The sequence below is a fragment of the Sturnira hondurensis genome, unplaced genomic scaffold (assembly GCF_014824575.4).
Source record: "Sturnira hondurensis isolate 20B ecotype Veracruz unplaced genomic scaffold, ASM1482457v3 Scaffold0021214, whole genome shotgun sequence".
NCBI lineage: Eukaryota > Metazoa > Chordata > Mammalia > Chiroptera > Phyllostomidae > Sturnira > Sturnira hondurensis.
Window position 1 is genome coordinate 9648980 of NW_028093845.1, and position 17734 is coordinate 9666713.

A 17734-nucleotide genomic window follows, 5' to 3' on the forward strand; every position below is an offset into this window, starting at 1 on the left:
TATATATTCTGTTCTATTAGTCTATGTCTGTCTCCCCAGTTACTATAGATATACAGTAAGTCTTAACATTGAGTAGAGTGATTCTAATTTATTATTCTTTTTAAAATTATTTTTATACAAAAAGTTTAGAATAAACCTGTGTAGATCTACAAAAATATGTTGTTGAGATTTTGATAGATACTGTATTAAACCTAGAGATAAACTCAAGGAAAATTTGATTAAATTATTTAAGTGCTACTTCATATGAGATTTTAAAAGATTTAAGATTTTTAAGGTTTAAATTTTAAAAAGGCTTAAATACCTAAAGAACAAAGTATTATTTCTATACAATTAACATAAAAGTGTATACTTCATGGTTCCTTTTTATTTAAACATCTAACATTTCATATGAAGACACTTTAAACATTTTAAAATTTCACATGAATAAAGCAACACTGAAAACCAAAAATATAAACTAAAAAGAAACCATCCACAAAAAAAGTCAGCAAACTGAGAGAAGATATTTGCATACAATACCTCAAAGAATGAGCTAATATCTAAAATATATAAATAACTGATACATCTGAACAACAACAACAAAAACAATACTAAAAAATGGGCAGAGGACCAAACAAACACTTTCCCCAAGAAGATAGACAAATGGCCAACAGTATGTAAAATAATGCTCAACTTCGCTGTCAGGAAAATGCAAATCAAAATAAAAATGAAATACCACCTCATACCTGTTAGAATGCCTATTATCAACAAGATAAGAAATAACAACTGTTAGAGAGGTTGTGGAGAAAATGTAATTCTCATACACCGCTAATGAGAATGTAAATTCAAACAGCCACTTTGGAAAACAGTATGGAGATTCCTCAGAAAATTAAGAATAAAGCTACCATATGATTTAGCAATCCCTCTTCTGGGCAAATATCTCCAAATTTAAAAATGTTTATTCATAAAGATACATGCACACCTAATTTTCATTGTAGCAGCACACACAGTGACAACCTAGGAAACAACCTACATGTTTTTTGATAGATTTTTAGATGAAGAAGATTCCATTTTATACAATGGAATACTGAGTATTCCATTTGTATTCCATTTATACAATGTATGAGTATACAATGTACTCATACTCATTGTATGAGTATTCCATTTATACAATGGAATACTATGCAATCATAAGAAAGGATAACATTGCCATTTGCAACAAACGGATGGATCTTGACCATATCATGCTAAGTGAAATAAGTCAGATAGAAAAGGACAAGAACCATATAATTTCACTCACATGTGGGATATAAAACAAAAACCAACACAGGCATAAAGAAACCAGACAAACTCATAGACACAGACAACATATGGGTGGTCACCAGAGGGGACAGTTGGTTGGGAGGAGGACAAGGAGGGTAAAGGGAGTCAAATTTATAGCGGTGAAGAGAAACCAAACCGTAGGTGGTAAGCAAACAATGCGACGCACAGACGATGTATTACAGAACTGCACACTTGAAACTATGTAATGTTACTAATATCATCCCAATAAACCTAATAAATAAATAAAAAAAGAAAAATACCTTTCTACTAGTTGCCTACCTCTTTATGTTACCTTCCTCTTCAATAAAGATCACAACATAGTACATTACTTCTTTAATGAAAAAATTCACCCAATGATTACTCCCTAACACTTGTATAAAAATATTCTTATTGCCAGTACTCTCTTGATTTCCAAGTATAATTAATTAGTATTGTACAAAAGACCAGCATTTTTATACAAGGAATGTCTAACACTATAGTAATTAGAAAAATTTTTCTATTAAAATTCTACCCACCTCTCCCCCAGTTTCAATTCATTCTACTATTCGTCTCACTGACTTCTCTAACTTTCTACTAGGACATGAGTTTTACATGTGGTCTGCTCTGTATCATTCATATACATAATACAATAATATAGTACACACATTATCTTTCTATCACCTCTCTATCGATCCATCATCTATCTGCGTGCCCGTGTGTGTGTGTTGGCACTGAATCACAAGTCCCACTAAGCCTATAACAAACTAGTCCTTCCTAATCTTCTTATTGTTTAAACCATATAATACAAATTCTGTTTATATATACTATCTTCTAGAGGCTTTTAGTTTCAGATTAAAATGCAATTTAGATAAAAGATTCTGTTACTTTTTGGTAAAGCACCAAAATGCTTGCAAAAACCTCATCCTTGTAAAAAGGGGAAATAGTTATAAGTGTGTAGAGTTTTGAGTCAAATATGGTCAGGTTTTGGATTACACAGCTAAATATAACTTAGAGAAATGAAAAACATTTATGTTTAAAATTTTTCCCCCAGAAAAGTGAAGAATAGAGAAACTTTTGATCTCATTCTCTTTGTGTGCTTTTAGTATTTTGCCAAAATCCTTCAAAATATAACAGCTTATAACATAAAGTTATTCAGTATAAATAAAAGAATGCTGGGCAGATTATATTCTTACACTTTTCACCAGAGGACAACTTATTAAAAGTTAAGAAGACAAATATGTAATTTTTGAGTCTTCTCTAGTGTGGTAAGCTAGAAAAAATAGGACTCTGAGACTTGTATTCCAGAAAAAAAAATTATTTTTATTTACATTATTAAGATACTTGTACTTCCATTTATGTTTGCTAGCATAATTAACTTGAAGTGGAAGTTTCCATTGTTACCAAATGGTTCAAAGGCATGTACATGCTCTAATATTTGATGTACCTCATTCTAAAAACCAAAAAAAATTCTTTTTAGGTTATAGAGAAAAATTTCAGAGAACTTTAATCTTGTTGTTGATCTCATTTTTATGGCAAAAGTCTGAAATTAAAACAGCCAAATCATGCACTCTGTCAGTTACATCGTTTGGTCCCCAAAGCAGCAGCAGCAGCATTAGCTGGATACTTCTTAGAAAAGCAAATTCGGGGCCCCATCTCAGACCACCTGAGGAGCTCTGGGGTTGGGCCCAGCAATCTGGTTTACCAAGCATTCCAAATAATTGTGACGGATGTCCTAGTTTGAAAAGCAATGGTTTAGGAGAATGAAGCATCCTTACACCCTGCCTACTCCCTAAAACAAGCCTTTATGTTTTAGATTTCCCAAAGGAGGGCACTACTTATATTGTGGGTGAGACAATTCCTGTTACGGTGAACTTTTAGCATCCTAGCCTTATGGAACAAATAGCAACACATAATGCTATTTACCATGTCCCGCAGGGCTGGTAAGAAGATGGTTAAGAAATAAATCACTGTTGGGGAGCAGGCTCAGGTTAGTCCTTCCACTGTCCACCTTACGTCCAACTCTCTCCAAAGACCTTGACCATGTTCTTCCCTTGCTTACCCAAATCCCTTCTGCTGGAGAGGAAACAGAGGTGATCTTGTTGGCTTATGGAGTGTGCAACCGGAGGGTGGGGTGAGGGCACAGACTTTGCATGAGGCCAATTGTTATATCATATATCACTATCTTGTTTTCTATATTTCCCTAATGTTAAAGATCAATTCATTCTTTCCAACCCCAAATGTCATACAGAACGTGAATAGAGGAAAACTGTATTATTTATATGAAAGATCCTTACCAGGATAAAGTTTTAAATGTTGAAAAGTTGATAAAAAGAAAATGTCTTGATACTAAGAGAGCATAATATGCCACTAGAATTGAAAAAGTATGCATTTCCTTAGAACCATAAAGTCAATCAATGATTTATATAAAAGGTAAAAGGTATTTATATAAAAGGTATTTTACTTATCCATAGTAAATACATTATGGATAAGTAAAACATGTGGTACTTGTAAAATTCTATTTTAATTCTATTAGAATAATTCTTATTCTAATTACTCCTACATGTCTATCACAAGCAAATAGAATGTACTGGGTTTAAAGCCCTCTAGAAGGGAGAGATCTTACAATCTCCTCCTAGTAAAACTCTTCCATTAAATATGTTTCTTTTTATCTCAACTAATAAGTATATGCTCTATACCAGGTAGCAGAGGGCAAGGGTAAATAGGCAGTGAAGTTCAAGGTTTTTGTGCACTACCTCAATATCAGTCTCCATCAGAGGTGGGGCTCTCACATAGCNTAAAGTCAATCAATGATTTATATAAAAGGTATTAGGACATGCCAGTTTATAATTCTTATTCTAATTACTCCTACATGTCTATCACAAGCAAATAGAATGTACTGGGTTTAAAGCCCTCTAGAAGGGAGAGATCTTACAATCTCCTCCTAGTAAAACTCTTCCATTAAATATGTTTCTTTTTATCTCAACTAATAAGTATATGCTCTATACCGGGTAGCAGAGGGCAAGGGTAAATAGGCAGTGAAGTTCAAGGTTTTTGTGCACTACCTCAATATCAGTCTCCATCAAAGGTGGGGCTCTCACATAGCTCAAAAGCAAATCCAAGGGCTTGAATGTACCTAATTAGGCCACATTTCTAAAACAGTGAAACTTTTGACTATAAGAATAAAACAGATTGTAACTATAACAACAACTAAGCCTCTTATTGTCTCCTTTATTTTCTATAAGGTCATCTTCTGACTCTCCCCTCTCCTCTATGACTGACATGATTCTTCCGGGCTAGGAGCAACTCCTAAGACAAGAATCTGCCACCTAAAAACTACCGGAGAACAGAGAGGACCATAGGGACACATTGTGTTAAGTGAGTGGCTCTACTCTAGAGCTTAAGGCAAAAGACTAGATCCATTTTCATCTTCATGCCCAGAAGGCAAACAGTCATGGGGCAAAACAGAGTTGCCTATTAACGAAAGGGAATCCTCAGGCTCACACATTATTTACCCTAGCTAATTAGAGTAGGAAATCACTGTTATTTGAGGACAAATAGTGGAGTATACAACTGCCTAGATCATCTCAGGCAGTAGGAGACTGTTGGTTGGAGATTTTCTATCAGTGGACATGATTAATATAACAAAAACCCTTTGTGCCTCGCTTTTATCATTTCTCTTATACAGAATCATCTGATCATGGCTATCTACATAAGAACTGTGCTTGAACAAGAATTAAATTTAAAAAAATAAAATATAGAATGTTGTTGTCTAACAACAACAACAACAACAACAAAGAACTGTGACTATATCCCCTCAATTCAAACACGAAAATCACTGCAAACAATCTAGCATTCAACTTAGCAGTTGTGTTTTTCATAGAGAAAATACAGTGATTCTGAATATAGCAATTTTGAAATTATTGCTCATATATTGTAGAACTGGACAAGTAAGCAAATACATGGGCTCACATGTAAGCCCACTTCATGTTATGGGAACAGTTTATTGGACCCAGCCTCAAGGCTATGAGAACACTGGTTAGCAGACCCCTCCAAGGCTATGGAAACACTGCTTCCCTTAGTTACACAGCCCCTGGGCCAGGAAGCCAGACTGCCTCCACTTACCCTATGGTATAAACTCATGTTGTTCAATATATATAGATAACAGATATAGATATATAATAATCAGTTATTTTAGCCTGTTAAATTTATATGAGACAAAGAATTTTAAAAGTTATTTGTTTAAAACAGAAACTTGGAAAGATTAAAAAAGATCTATAGTCTCAACTCAATTTAATAAAAATGTACTAAGTACTTATATAGAGAGAAATTCTGTGTTCAAAGAGTTCAGTCTATTGGAAAAGAAAAACATGCATATAAGTAATCATAGTGTAAGAGAAGCACACTGTGAGTACTAAAAATGAAGCATAAAAGAGTGCTAAGGGAATGTTGGAAGGGAGTAATGAACTTTGACTACTGTATTAGTATTATTTAACATTTACTATTAACTAGGCACTGTACTAAGTGCTTTATATACAGGGTGGGGCAAAGTAGGCTTATGGTGGCTCATATGGAAAATAATACAATAATTTATAAATAATAATACAAGAAAAAATTCTGTTTCATGGAGTCACAACTATAAACCTATTTTTATCCCACCCTGTATTAATTCATTGACTACACCAACAAACTCATAAAAAAGGCAGTATTATCCCCATTCTCCTGATGAGGCAATTGAGGCATAGAGAGGTTGAGAATTGGGTGCAGGTTATGTAGCTAGTTAGCAGTCCAGGTTTTAAACACAGGCAGGCAGACTTCATAGCCCATGAAGAAGGCTCAGTGAAGGAAGCAGTGTCTGAGTGATCCTTAAGAGATGAGCACAGTTTCAAAAGGATGGAAAGTAGAAAGAAGAATATGCAAAGCTGGAGGAAAAACAAAAGTGAACATATAAGATAGTAAGTATGGGTCATAAAAGGAAAAGATTGGAATGTTTGGGAAATGATATGTAAGATGTAGACAGAAAAATGGATAAGAGCAGAGGATAGAAAATTAGACAAGCTTAGGAAATATATTAGACTCCGTAATGAGTATTAACACAGCTTCTGTTAGTAAAGAGAATGATTTTTTACAATCTTGATGAAATTCAATGAATTCCACAAAAAGAGTCAGTCTTTGCAATAGCCAAATGAACCAAGTGCAAAAATAGTTTACCACAATTCAGTTGCTCCTAAAAGAAAGTACCAGAAGATGAATCATGACTTTCATGGTGACCTCCATACCCCCAAGTATAATAATTTCATTTCACAAAAATCCTATTACCGTGTGATATTTAATGCCAGAACTGAAAACAGAAAGTAAAAATGCCATAATTCTGGCTTAGTTTAACAAGACTATAATTTTTTAAGAAACAGTAAATGAAATGTGAGTACACTGTGTCTCTCTTATGTGATAACTTCACCTGTTTCATATCTATACAAAAAAGATGATCCATTTATAAGAATATAATGAGTGATTAATTCCATAAACCCCATATGCACTTCTAACCAGTAAAACAACCAGCCATAAATGATTAATGTCATATTCCTGAGTCAATTGATTGCTCATATAAATAAGTAAAAATGTTATTTTGGCCTCATAGTAAATACATTATGGATAAGTAAAACATGTGGTACTTGTAAAATTCTATTTTAATTCCTTTATAAATATTAATGAAAGGCTGATTTTTATGTAATAAGCTATAGGTTTAATCTGTTCAAAAATCTATACTATAATTAAAGAGTATATAAAATCCAATTACAAAGAGAATGAATACTTAATCTTTTCAAAATGTTTTCAAACATTTTAAGTTTTCAAAATGTCAAAAATATTTATAATTAGCCCTGGCTGGTATGGCTCAGTAGATTGAGTGCTGGCCTGTGAACCAAAGGGTCACCAGTTGGATTCCTACTCAGGGCACCTGCCTGGGTTGTGAGTCAGGTCCCCAACAGGGGAAGCGCCAGAGGCAACCACACATTGATGTTTCCCTCCCTCTCTTTCTACCTCCCTTACCCCTCTCTAAAAATAAATAAATAAAATCTTTAAAATATATTTATAATTAAAACATTAGCAGTCATTAGTTGCTATTTTCCATATATTTAATAAAAGACCAAAAATAAATTTTATTTTATATAATATCTTTGATATAGAGTCTTTAACTGACCAGCATAATCTTTTCCCATTCTGAAAGATTCTAAAATATTTCTTTGATCGAGAGAACAGAATGGATCAGTGAGATTCAGGCAACATTAGGAAGTGTCATAGAAGAGGGTAAGAAAGGCATATGATTACAAAGAACATTTGAAAATGAAGTTATATTTGGCTTAGTACAAAAGTAAAAAACACATGAACAATTAAATGTATAGAACACTGAGATATAAAAAAGTTCCCCACATAAAAATACTTAATATGATACTTAAGTTTCAACAGTCATCCTTTACATGTCTAACTGGATTCCCAAGAGTAAGAAAAATCTGTAAGAGCTTTGAAAAGGGTAAGGAACTGAAAAGCGGTGCAATAACCTTGAACTGATACCACAGCTGCCTGGAGGGTATTTGCTAATAATAGGGATCTAGGCTTTGACAGTAAGACAAAGAGAAGCTAGTCCTTGATTCCTACCCAGCATAGTGAGAACTGAAGCTAATATCACCACAAACAGAAACTTCGAGTTCCTTATGTATTTTGGAGATCAAACCCTTGTTGGAGATATCATTTGCAAATATGTTTTTCCATACAGTTGGTTCTCTTTTCATTTTAATGCTGTTTTCTTTAGCCATGCAGAAGCTTTTTATTTTGATAAGACTCCATTTGTTTATTCCCCTTGCTCTAGGGGACAGACGGTGAAAATATTACTGTGTGGAATATTTGAGATTTTCCTGCCTGTGTTCTCTCCTCTAGGACTTTTATGGTGTCAGAACTTATATTTAAGTCTTTTATCCTCCTTGAATTTATTTTTGTGAATGGTGTAAGTGGTGATCAAATTTCTTTCTTTTTTTGCATGTAGCTGTCCAGCTCTCCCAACACCACCTGTTGAAAAGGATATTTTTACTCCATTTTATGGTCCTGCTCCCTTCGCTGAATATTAATTGACCATACAGACTCTATTCCAGGAAGATGAACAACCCAATTAAAAATGGGCAAAGGACTTGAACAAACACTTCTTCAGAAAGGACATACAGAGGGCCCAGAGACATATCAAAAGATGCTCAGCATCACTAGCCATCAGAGAGATGCAAATTAAAACCACAATGAGATATCACTTCACACTGATCAGATGGCTATCATAAACAAATCAACAAACAAGTGTTGGAGAAGATGTGGAGAAAAGGGAACCCTAGTGCACTATTGATGGGAATGCAGACTGCTGCAGCCACTATGGAAAACACTATGGAATTTCCTCAGAAAACTAAAAGTGGAACTGCCTTTTGACCCAGCAATTCCACTGCTGGGATCATACCCTAAGAACCCTGAAACACCAATTCAAAAGTACCTATGCACCCCAATGTTCATAGCAGCACAACTTACAATAGCCAAGAGTTGGAAGCAACCTAGATGCCCATCAGTAAATGAATGGATCGAAAAAACATGGTACATTTACACAATGGAATTCTATGCAGCAGAAAGAAAGAAGGAACTCCTACCCTTTGCAACAGCATGGATGGAACTGGAGAGCATTATGCTAAGTGAAATAAGCCAGGCAATGAAAGACAAATGCCATAGGATCTCACCTATAAGTGGAACCTAATCAATAAAATGAACAAGCAAGTGAAATATAACCAGAGACAGTGAAATTAAGAACAAACTGACAGTAAACAGAGGACAGGAGGGAGGGGATACTGGGGGAGAAACTGGGGAGGGTTTTCAGAAACTTGTATAAAGGATACATGGAAAAAAACAAAGGTGGGTAGGGATCAAAGGTGGGATGGCTGGGGTTGGGGGGAATGGTAAGGGGAAAATGGAGACAACTGTACTTAAACAACAATAAAAAAGTTAAAAAAGATGTAAACAAACCAAAAAATAGGTGAGGTTTTTGTAATGTTAGGTTCTACCTTGATAAAGTTCTTTAAAAAAAAGAAAGAAAAGAAACCTTGAAAACTTATATTCCCTATGAAAAGGTATATTTTAAAAAATCTACTGAACAGCAAAAGAAAACGATAGTAACCTGTTCATTTAAACCTCAGGTCCTAATAGAAAAGGCTGAAGGAATTTCAGGCTGAAAAATTAATGCTGAATGGTCTTAAATTCTAATACCTTGAGATCCCCAGCAAAGCAAATATAAATCCTTTCTATGACAATTTGCTCTTTTTTACACTTATTATGATGTTATTTTTATATTAATTTTATTTTTCAAATTAATCTTTTTTCAGCCTTTTTGTTGATGTATAGTTCTGCAAGTTTTCATACATGTATAGGTTCATATAAATACTACCACAATCAGGGTATAGAATAGTTCCTTCATCCCCAAACATCTTTTTGTGTGCTTATTCATCATCTGCATATTCATTTTGTTTTTTCAAATATATTTTATTTCACTTCATTTCATTTCATTTTATTTATCATTGGTCAAGCACAGTGTCTCCACTTTCCCCCCACCCCCACCCCCTTACTTCTCACACCCAATCCTACCCACCTTTGGCTTTGCCTCTGGGTCCTTTATCTTTGTTCCTTGACAACCTTCCTTTTCTTTCTCCCATTATCCCCCTCTCCTAACCCCACAAAACCCAATAAGATTCCAACAGTTTTAGGTAACCTAAAATGAACGCACAATTTTAAATTACAAGATAACAGGAAAATGAGAAACAAGGAATAAAGTCAACAGAAATAACAAATAGCAGAATTAGATTTGACTTCGTCTGTTAGATTTGAATCCAACACAGGATTCCTCTGCTAGGAGCATGTTCTAGGAACCCATCTGTATCAGTGTACCAGCTGGTGTTGTAAGAGGGTGTGTTCAGCTTCAGTGAATATTTTTTGAAAGACTATTTCAAGACTATTTGCCCATTTCGTGACAGGCAATTTACAAGCGTACCTGTCCATACTACACTGAGTGTTCTATAGTTTTTGATCAAGAACAGCATGACCCCATACCCCATCCTCCCTATTCACCCAATCTCACTGCAAGTCACTGTTTTCGTTGTTTCTCTGGTTTAAAACAGTCCTCAGAAGAAAACATTTTGCCATGGTGGGAGAGGTGAAACAAAAAAATGGCAGGAGCTCTGAATGGTATCAAAATCAGCAAGTTGGAAAACTGTTTTGAGCAGCAGGGGAAAAAGTCTCGATAGGTGTGTTGCACCAAATGGAGAGTGGTTTGAAGGTGACTCATTTAAACATGTAAGAACACACAATTTTTTTGTGAATAAATTCCAGTTATTAGGGGTTCCCTCTCATACATACTATAAAATCACTGTTCAGAAAGTTATAAAAAGAAGAATTAAAATATGAGCAAGGAAAACATTATTAAAAACAAACCAAATATAATTTCTAGCAATGAAAAATATATTTACCTAAAAGCCTAACTATAATTATATATTTTTTCAAAGAATGTTTTAAATATTGGGGAAAATAATTATGGAGTAATTATTAGATGATCAAGGCATTTTTTAATGTTTATTATGTGTGATAATTACATGGTGATTATTTTACATGTAAATATTTTTTAGCTGTGTGTACTATATAGTATAACATGTTCTCTGGGTTTGGCTTCAAAATACTTCATCGAAGTAAAAAAGGAGTAAATGAAACAACTGTTAGATACATGTGAGAATATGAAATCTGAGTGATATGTACATGAGAAATTTTTATAACAATAAAATGAAAACTCACTGGATAGGATAGTCAGATTTTTAGATATAACAAAAAAAGAGAATTAGAAAATTAGGAGATGTATTTGAAATATCCATATTGAGTGAAATTTAAAGGTGAAAGAAGAAAGACAGAAAGAGACTCACCTTCCTTTGGGCTCAGTGCTGCGGGAAGATGGTCCCAGTCGAGGGTCCAGGCAGGGCACGGGTGCGGAGAGAACACTGCTTCAATGCCTTTCTCCTGGAAAGGAAATGGGTCCTTTACAAACTGAGGAATTAATAAAATTCTATTACATTCTACAAAGCCTAATTTCTATTTTCTATACTAAGTTCATAAATACGAACAATCAACAGGCTTCTTCGGAACATTGTGTTAAATAATAAATATAACACATTGAAATTTTTTGACAGCAGTTATTTTACTATTATTTTTAACACTGAGGTAAAAAAAAGTAATGATACAGTATTTAAAAATTATTACCTGAAAATACATAGAACTAAAGAGCTATCTAGAAATATATTGAGTGTCAAAGAGAAAAGCTACCTGAGGATAAAATTTTATTAAAAAAACCATCCACAAAGGGGTGATATAAAACTGACTCTGCATATATCTATCCATCAATATCTGTGTTTACATATACGGACACTGCCATACCTAGGAGCTATATTTTATAAGACCAAAAAGCCCCATTTCAATGTACATCCCAATAGATCGATCCTCCATACCAATCTCTTATGAGTGCCAGCCATGTCTCTAGAAAGGGATTCCTTTGGATTAACCAGTTGCCAACATATCCAAGGATGAGGACCACTTTTCAACATATCCAAAGATTCTCAGGCTTCTTTCCCGCGTCAAAAGCCGTACATTTCTCTATGGATCAGCAGACAAGTGGCATGGCATATGCGTGATTCCTAGACTCCTTCCAATCAAATTCTGGGTCCACAGCCCACAGAATAAACATCCATAGTTCATGGTTTATTTTGGGTTTTTTGCTTATGAAGTAATACTTTATTTTTTAATTAATCTTTATTGTATACTCGCTCCCCCAGCAATCACCACACTGTTGTCGATGTCCATGAATCCTTTATCCTTTTTGCTCAATCCCTCCACCCCCTAACCTCCACCCCACCACCTGCCCCAGCTGGCATCCCACTCTCCATCAGTGAGTATGTCCCCGTTTTCCTCGTTAGTTCAGTATTTTCATTAGATTCCAAATATAGGTTCGATCATACAGTACTTGTCTTTCTCTGACTGGCTTATTTCACTTGGCATAATGTTCTCCAGGTCCATCCATGCTGTCACAAGGGGTACTTTTTGAAATCTTTGGTCATATCTTATTCAAGAGAAAAATTCCTGAGAATTCTATCATTAACCTGTTCATATGTTAGTTCATGAGATTGCTTTCCTTTGTGAAAACTAGCTGAATTCCTGTCTCACAGGTAATAGTATAAAGATTACTTTTGTTGAGGCAAAGCTATAGCTATAAGGTCTAGAGGTCTAGAGCACTCACTTGCCTCCAGAAACACATACACATTATGTGTCTGGCATCATTTACCTTTCCCCTATCTTCCTTATTTTAGTTTAGCCATATTGAGCTTCTACTTACTCTTCATTTCACCAAACTCATTCTTATTTTAGGGTCTTTTAAGAATACTAGTACATTGACATACAATGCATATGTCATACAATTTACCCCTTTAAAACACTTCATTCAATGGTTTTTAGAATATGCACAGTTGGGCATCCATCACTACCATCTATTTCGAGAACATCTTCATCACCTCAAAAAGAAGCCCCATACCCACCAGCAGACACTCTCCATCCTCCTCCCCTCCTCCACTCAGCTCTCTGCCCTAAAAAACTACTGCTCAACTTGGCTTCTGTAGAGTTCTTTTGAGGAACTTTTTACTGGTGGAATCCTCTGCCTAGAACACTTTCTCCAAAAATCTTCCATTCCTTTAGGTTATCTGCTCAATGTCTTTATCTAACCAGATAAGCCCCTGGACCATCCTACCTAAAAAGGACTCCTCCCCAGTCACCTCCACTCTCTTAGCCTACATTATCTTTTTACAGCACTCATCATTACCTAATGTGTTTTTATTTACTTCCCCCACCGATATGGAAGCAGCAAGAGAACAGTTTGATTTTTTTCTTCATATATCCAATATTCAGACCTGGGCATTGTATTTAGTAGACACATGTATATTTTTTTGAACTGACTGACTAAATGTAAAATTTCTGGAAAATAAGAAAAATTGTGGAGATAGGAATGTGCTAAAACATATGGGGGGGGGGAAAGGTGAGATGTGAGTGTTCCTAAGAAATACTTTATTATTTTATACTTCCATTAGCACTAATTTAACGTGTCTGCAATTAGTACAAAATACTGTGACTATGCAGCAGTAAAAAGTTACTGTGTAATTAAAATCAATATTCTGATAATATATGAATTTAATATATTTACTGCCTTTCAAAAATAAGTCAAGAGAGAAATCTAGTAGTAAGTAGCAAAAATAATTCCCTGTTGAAAAATTTTTTATCATATCTATATTATATCAACAACCAAATTTGAGTTAATGAGTTAAATAAAATTTTTAAATTATTTTCATATTTGAGCATTCCTTTTTTCCAAATTATAAATGTATGGCCACAATTTTTATACAACTACAAGATTTAAAATAAAAATGAATCATGCAGAATGACTACTATACTCTCATGACTTACAAATGCAGAAATTTCTACCATTCAGTTTAATGACTATTGAAGCCAGTGTAGGGGCAAAGCTGAGATCAGCAACCGAGTCACCTGGTCCGTAGGGTTGTCTTTGCTCCCAAGTCAGTGACAGAGTGGCAGAGGTACTAAGGCAAACCCATTCACTAGAAATGTGAAACTTGCTGACAGATGAGTCAGGCTCAATGGTTCTCCATCAGCTTATGAAAACGTTCTTAGAACTACATTTAAATCTAAGAATTTGCAGACCCGACCTTCCTTCCTTTCCTACTCCTGCACTGGGGTCAAACCCACAACATGACTGACGGCTCCCCAGGCTCCTCACAGGTGTTTTCTTCAGCAGGCCCCTTGCACATCGAACTCAACCTTGGACTCTAACTCTTCTTGGAGGACCTGAACTAACGAATCATCCGTAAGTTAAAAATTCAATATTCCTTTGCATTTTTATATTGGTACAAAATGACTTATTTTTATAATTGATTATTAACTTTTTCTGAATTTAAATTTAAGTAATCTTCCTCTGTTTTAAATATTTTAAGTGTATTAAATGTAAAAGTCTTTCCTATTATCATTTTACTGCTGGGAAAGCACAGATCGAAGTCTGAATTACTAATCTTTCTTTCAAGACTCAGTATGAGTATAAACTAAAAGCATAAATTTTTGGTTTGTTAAAAATTTTTAATTTTAGTAGTTTAATACAAAGCAGATTACTCTCCTGATGATTACTGATTTAAGAACACTCCAGGAGTGAACAGTATAACCGTCTGATCAAGGCACGTCAATCTTGGGACATGCCTTGGTAGCTTCTAAAATCAACTATATACTGTAATGCTCTTTTATTGTTCCATCACTAGGCTAACACAGCTTAGCTAAAGAAATAAGGAACTGGTGTCATTACTAAAATCACCTCATGCTTTTCTAAATCTGCAAATTTTGTTAATTATAAAACTCAAATAATTCCTAACCTAAGTAGAAAAATATAATGAATAATTTTTCAAATTCAACTCAGATGAACAGCTCAAATTACTTCATGAATTCTCTATTCAAATAAATCTCCAAATAGTCTAGTTAAAAGCAGAAGAGTTTTGAGGTGTCTCGAATGACAGAGAAGAGAAAGTCTATCGGTGAAAACTTTTACAATTAGTACTACTAGAAACAAATTGTGCTGCAAAGAGAGAAAACTATAAGTTTTACAATCAAAGAATAAAATAAAAATAAAATGCAAAGAATTAAAAAATCTTAAATTTAGAAAAATTCTTAGAAATTAAATAGAGATATTCATCTTCATATTTCTTTATTTAAGTCACCATTTCAAAATTTTAAAAAACCCTTAGAACCAAATCTTTGCAACAGAAAACCATTAGGTAAAACAATAAACTTGACCAGGTGTTATATGACCTCGGTGTCTTGAATATTTTTTAAAAAACACTGTTTAGAAATATACATGTCCTTGGAGTCATAGGACTCCAAGGACACATAACATTAAAAATCTTCCGTTTACTATATCTCATATAAATGCAAAGGGTTAGTAGAAATACTAGTTGGTCAAAAGTGATATAAGTTAGCTACAAATAAAATTTATAACAAATAACATCAATGAAAGAAATGATTACAGGTTAGGGTAATAATATCACATGGAATTTTTCAAAGAAAATTTTAATGAAAACAAATGAAGTACCATTAACTTGGTCATAGTGGGTCTTGGTCCTCCTATAAACAAAGGTTCATTTTGCTCCTCTACACCTGGGGCCTCATTTAAATTTGGATGTGGCTCATCTGAGGTGCTCGGCAACTCTGGTAATTGGAAAAAGTGGATCCCACACTGAGAAGCTGCTGTTTTTACTCTTGGCACTTCCTGAATCCTCTGGTACCAAGCGGCTAGCAGTGGAAATTCTACCAGCTTTTCAGAAAGTTTCTTGCAGATAATTAACTAGGCAGGAAAAGAACAAAGCATATTATTATATTTTTTGTTTATGACAGCTATATTGAAGTAACTTCACATACATAAAATTTACATATATTAACTGTATAGTTCAGACAATGAACTTTAGTAAATTTGTACAGTTGTACAACCTCCACCATAATCTAGAACGAGAACACTTGAGTCACACGACAAAGTTCCCTGTGACCACTTACATTAAGTGTCTGCTCCCTCGGTGAGTGGCAGGTAACCACTATTTTACTTACCATGGGCAAATGTGTCTCTGGAATTTCATGTAAATGAAATCATAAAGTACATCTTTTTTTTTATCTAGCATTATGTTCCTGAGATTCATCAAGTAGTTGCATTTATCAGCAGTTTGTTTCTTTTCATTATGATATAGCACATAAAGGCTTTTATTTATTCAAATTAGAATAATTTGAAACCATTACTCCCGATGTAAATTAATATCTTTTTATTTTCTCTTGCTTTCTCCGTAGCACCACCACCAAACTTTAATTTCCTTAAAAATTAGAACATACTTGCTTCTTTGTGAGGCACTGAATGTTGTTTCCATGGAAACAGGTATAATGTCACAAATTATGATTAAAGCTTGTGAATAGATAAGTAAAAAGGTCAAGTTACAGAAAATTTTTACAAACACATCAAGCAATAATCAGTACCAAAGCAGGAGCCAGAAGGCACAGAAAATAAATTTTAAAAATTCCCATATGTACATATCCTTATTCTATTTTACCTGGGCTTTAAGTTTAAGTAAGCACACATAATGACAGGGTATGTTCAACTCATGGCACACAGCGGTGCTTAAAAAATACTGCCTTGCAAAAATAGACTTTTTGTGAATGAACAATTATCAAGGAACCATTTATTACCTTCAAAGAATAATCATGAATTTTCCAACTGCTTTCAATGAGCCATTAGGACATTGGGAAATCCACTTTGATTTTTTTTTAATGAAATAACCTATCAGAAACCAGATGGTGCCCACTTTCACTATTTCTATTCAATGTATTATTGGTATTATTGGGAGTCCTGAGCACATCAGTCAGACAGAACAAAGAAATGAAGGATCATAGCATCATAGCATCATAGCATCTGCTATGATGCTACAGAAAACCCTAAAGACTCTGCCAGAAAACTATTACAACTAATAAGTGACTTCAGTAAAGTTGCAGAATACAGAATCAACGTAAAGAAATCTGTTGCTTTTCTTACACCAATAATAAAAGATTGAAAAAAAATTAAGACAATAATCCCATTTACAATTACAACAAAAAGTATAAAATAGGAATAAATTTAACCAAAGTGGTAAAACACCTGTACTTCGAAAATTATAAGACATTAAAGAAAGAAACTGAACAAGATACAAATAAATAAAAGGGAATACCTTGCTCATGTATTGGAAGGATTATGTTGTTAAACTGTCATCACGATCTAAAATAATATATAGGTTCAATGCTATCTCTATTAAAATACCAATGACAATCTTCTCAAAATTACAACATCCGATCTTAAAATTTATGTGGAATCACCAAAGACCCCTAATAGCCAAACAAATCCTGAGAAAGAATAAAATGGGAGGTATTATGCTCCCTGATATAAACTATACTACAAAGGTACAATAATCAAAACAGTATGGTACTGGCATAAAAACATATATATAAATAAATGGTATGGAATAGAGATCCCAGAAATAGATCTTCATTTATATGGTTAATCAATCTAGAACAAAGGAGGCAAGGATATACAATGGGATAAAGACAGTATCTTTTACAAGTGGTGTTGGCAAAACCAGACAGATACATGCAAAAAAAAAAAAAAAAAAAAAGAAAAAGAAAAGAAATTGGATCACTCTCTTACACCACATAAAAATAAACTTAAAATCGGTTAAAGGCTTAAATGTTAGACCTGAAACCATAAAACTTCTAGAAGAAAATGTAGGCAGTAAAC

General features: G+C 34.1%; 1 protein-coding gene across 3 annotated transcripts in view; it reads right to left on the bottom strand.

The window, feature by feature from the left end:
* Positions 1 to 17734, bottom strand: part of GSTCD (glutathione S-transferase C-terminal domain containing) — a 152977-nt gene that overhangs the window by 118845 nt on the left and 16398 nt on the right. For all 3 annotated transcript variants that reach the window (XM_037031851.1, XM_037031852.1, XM_037031850.1), the window contains exons 4-5: positions 15521 to 15772; positions 11259 to 11352 (exon numbers count right to left, since the gene is read on the bottom strand). In XM_037031851.1, the coding sequence (XP_036887746.1) occupies positions 11259 to 11352; positions 15521 to 15772 (346 nt within the window). The remainder of the gene's footprint in view (positions 1 to 11258; positions 11353 to 15520; positions 15773 to 17734) is intronic.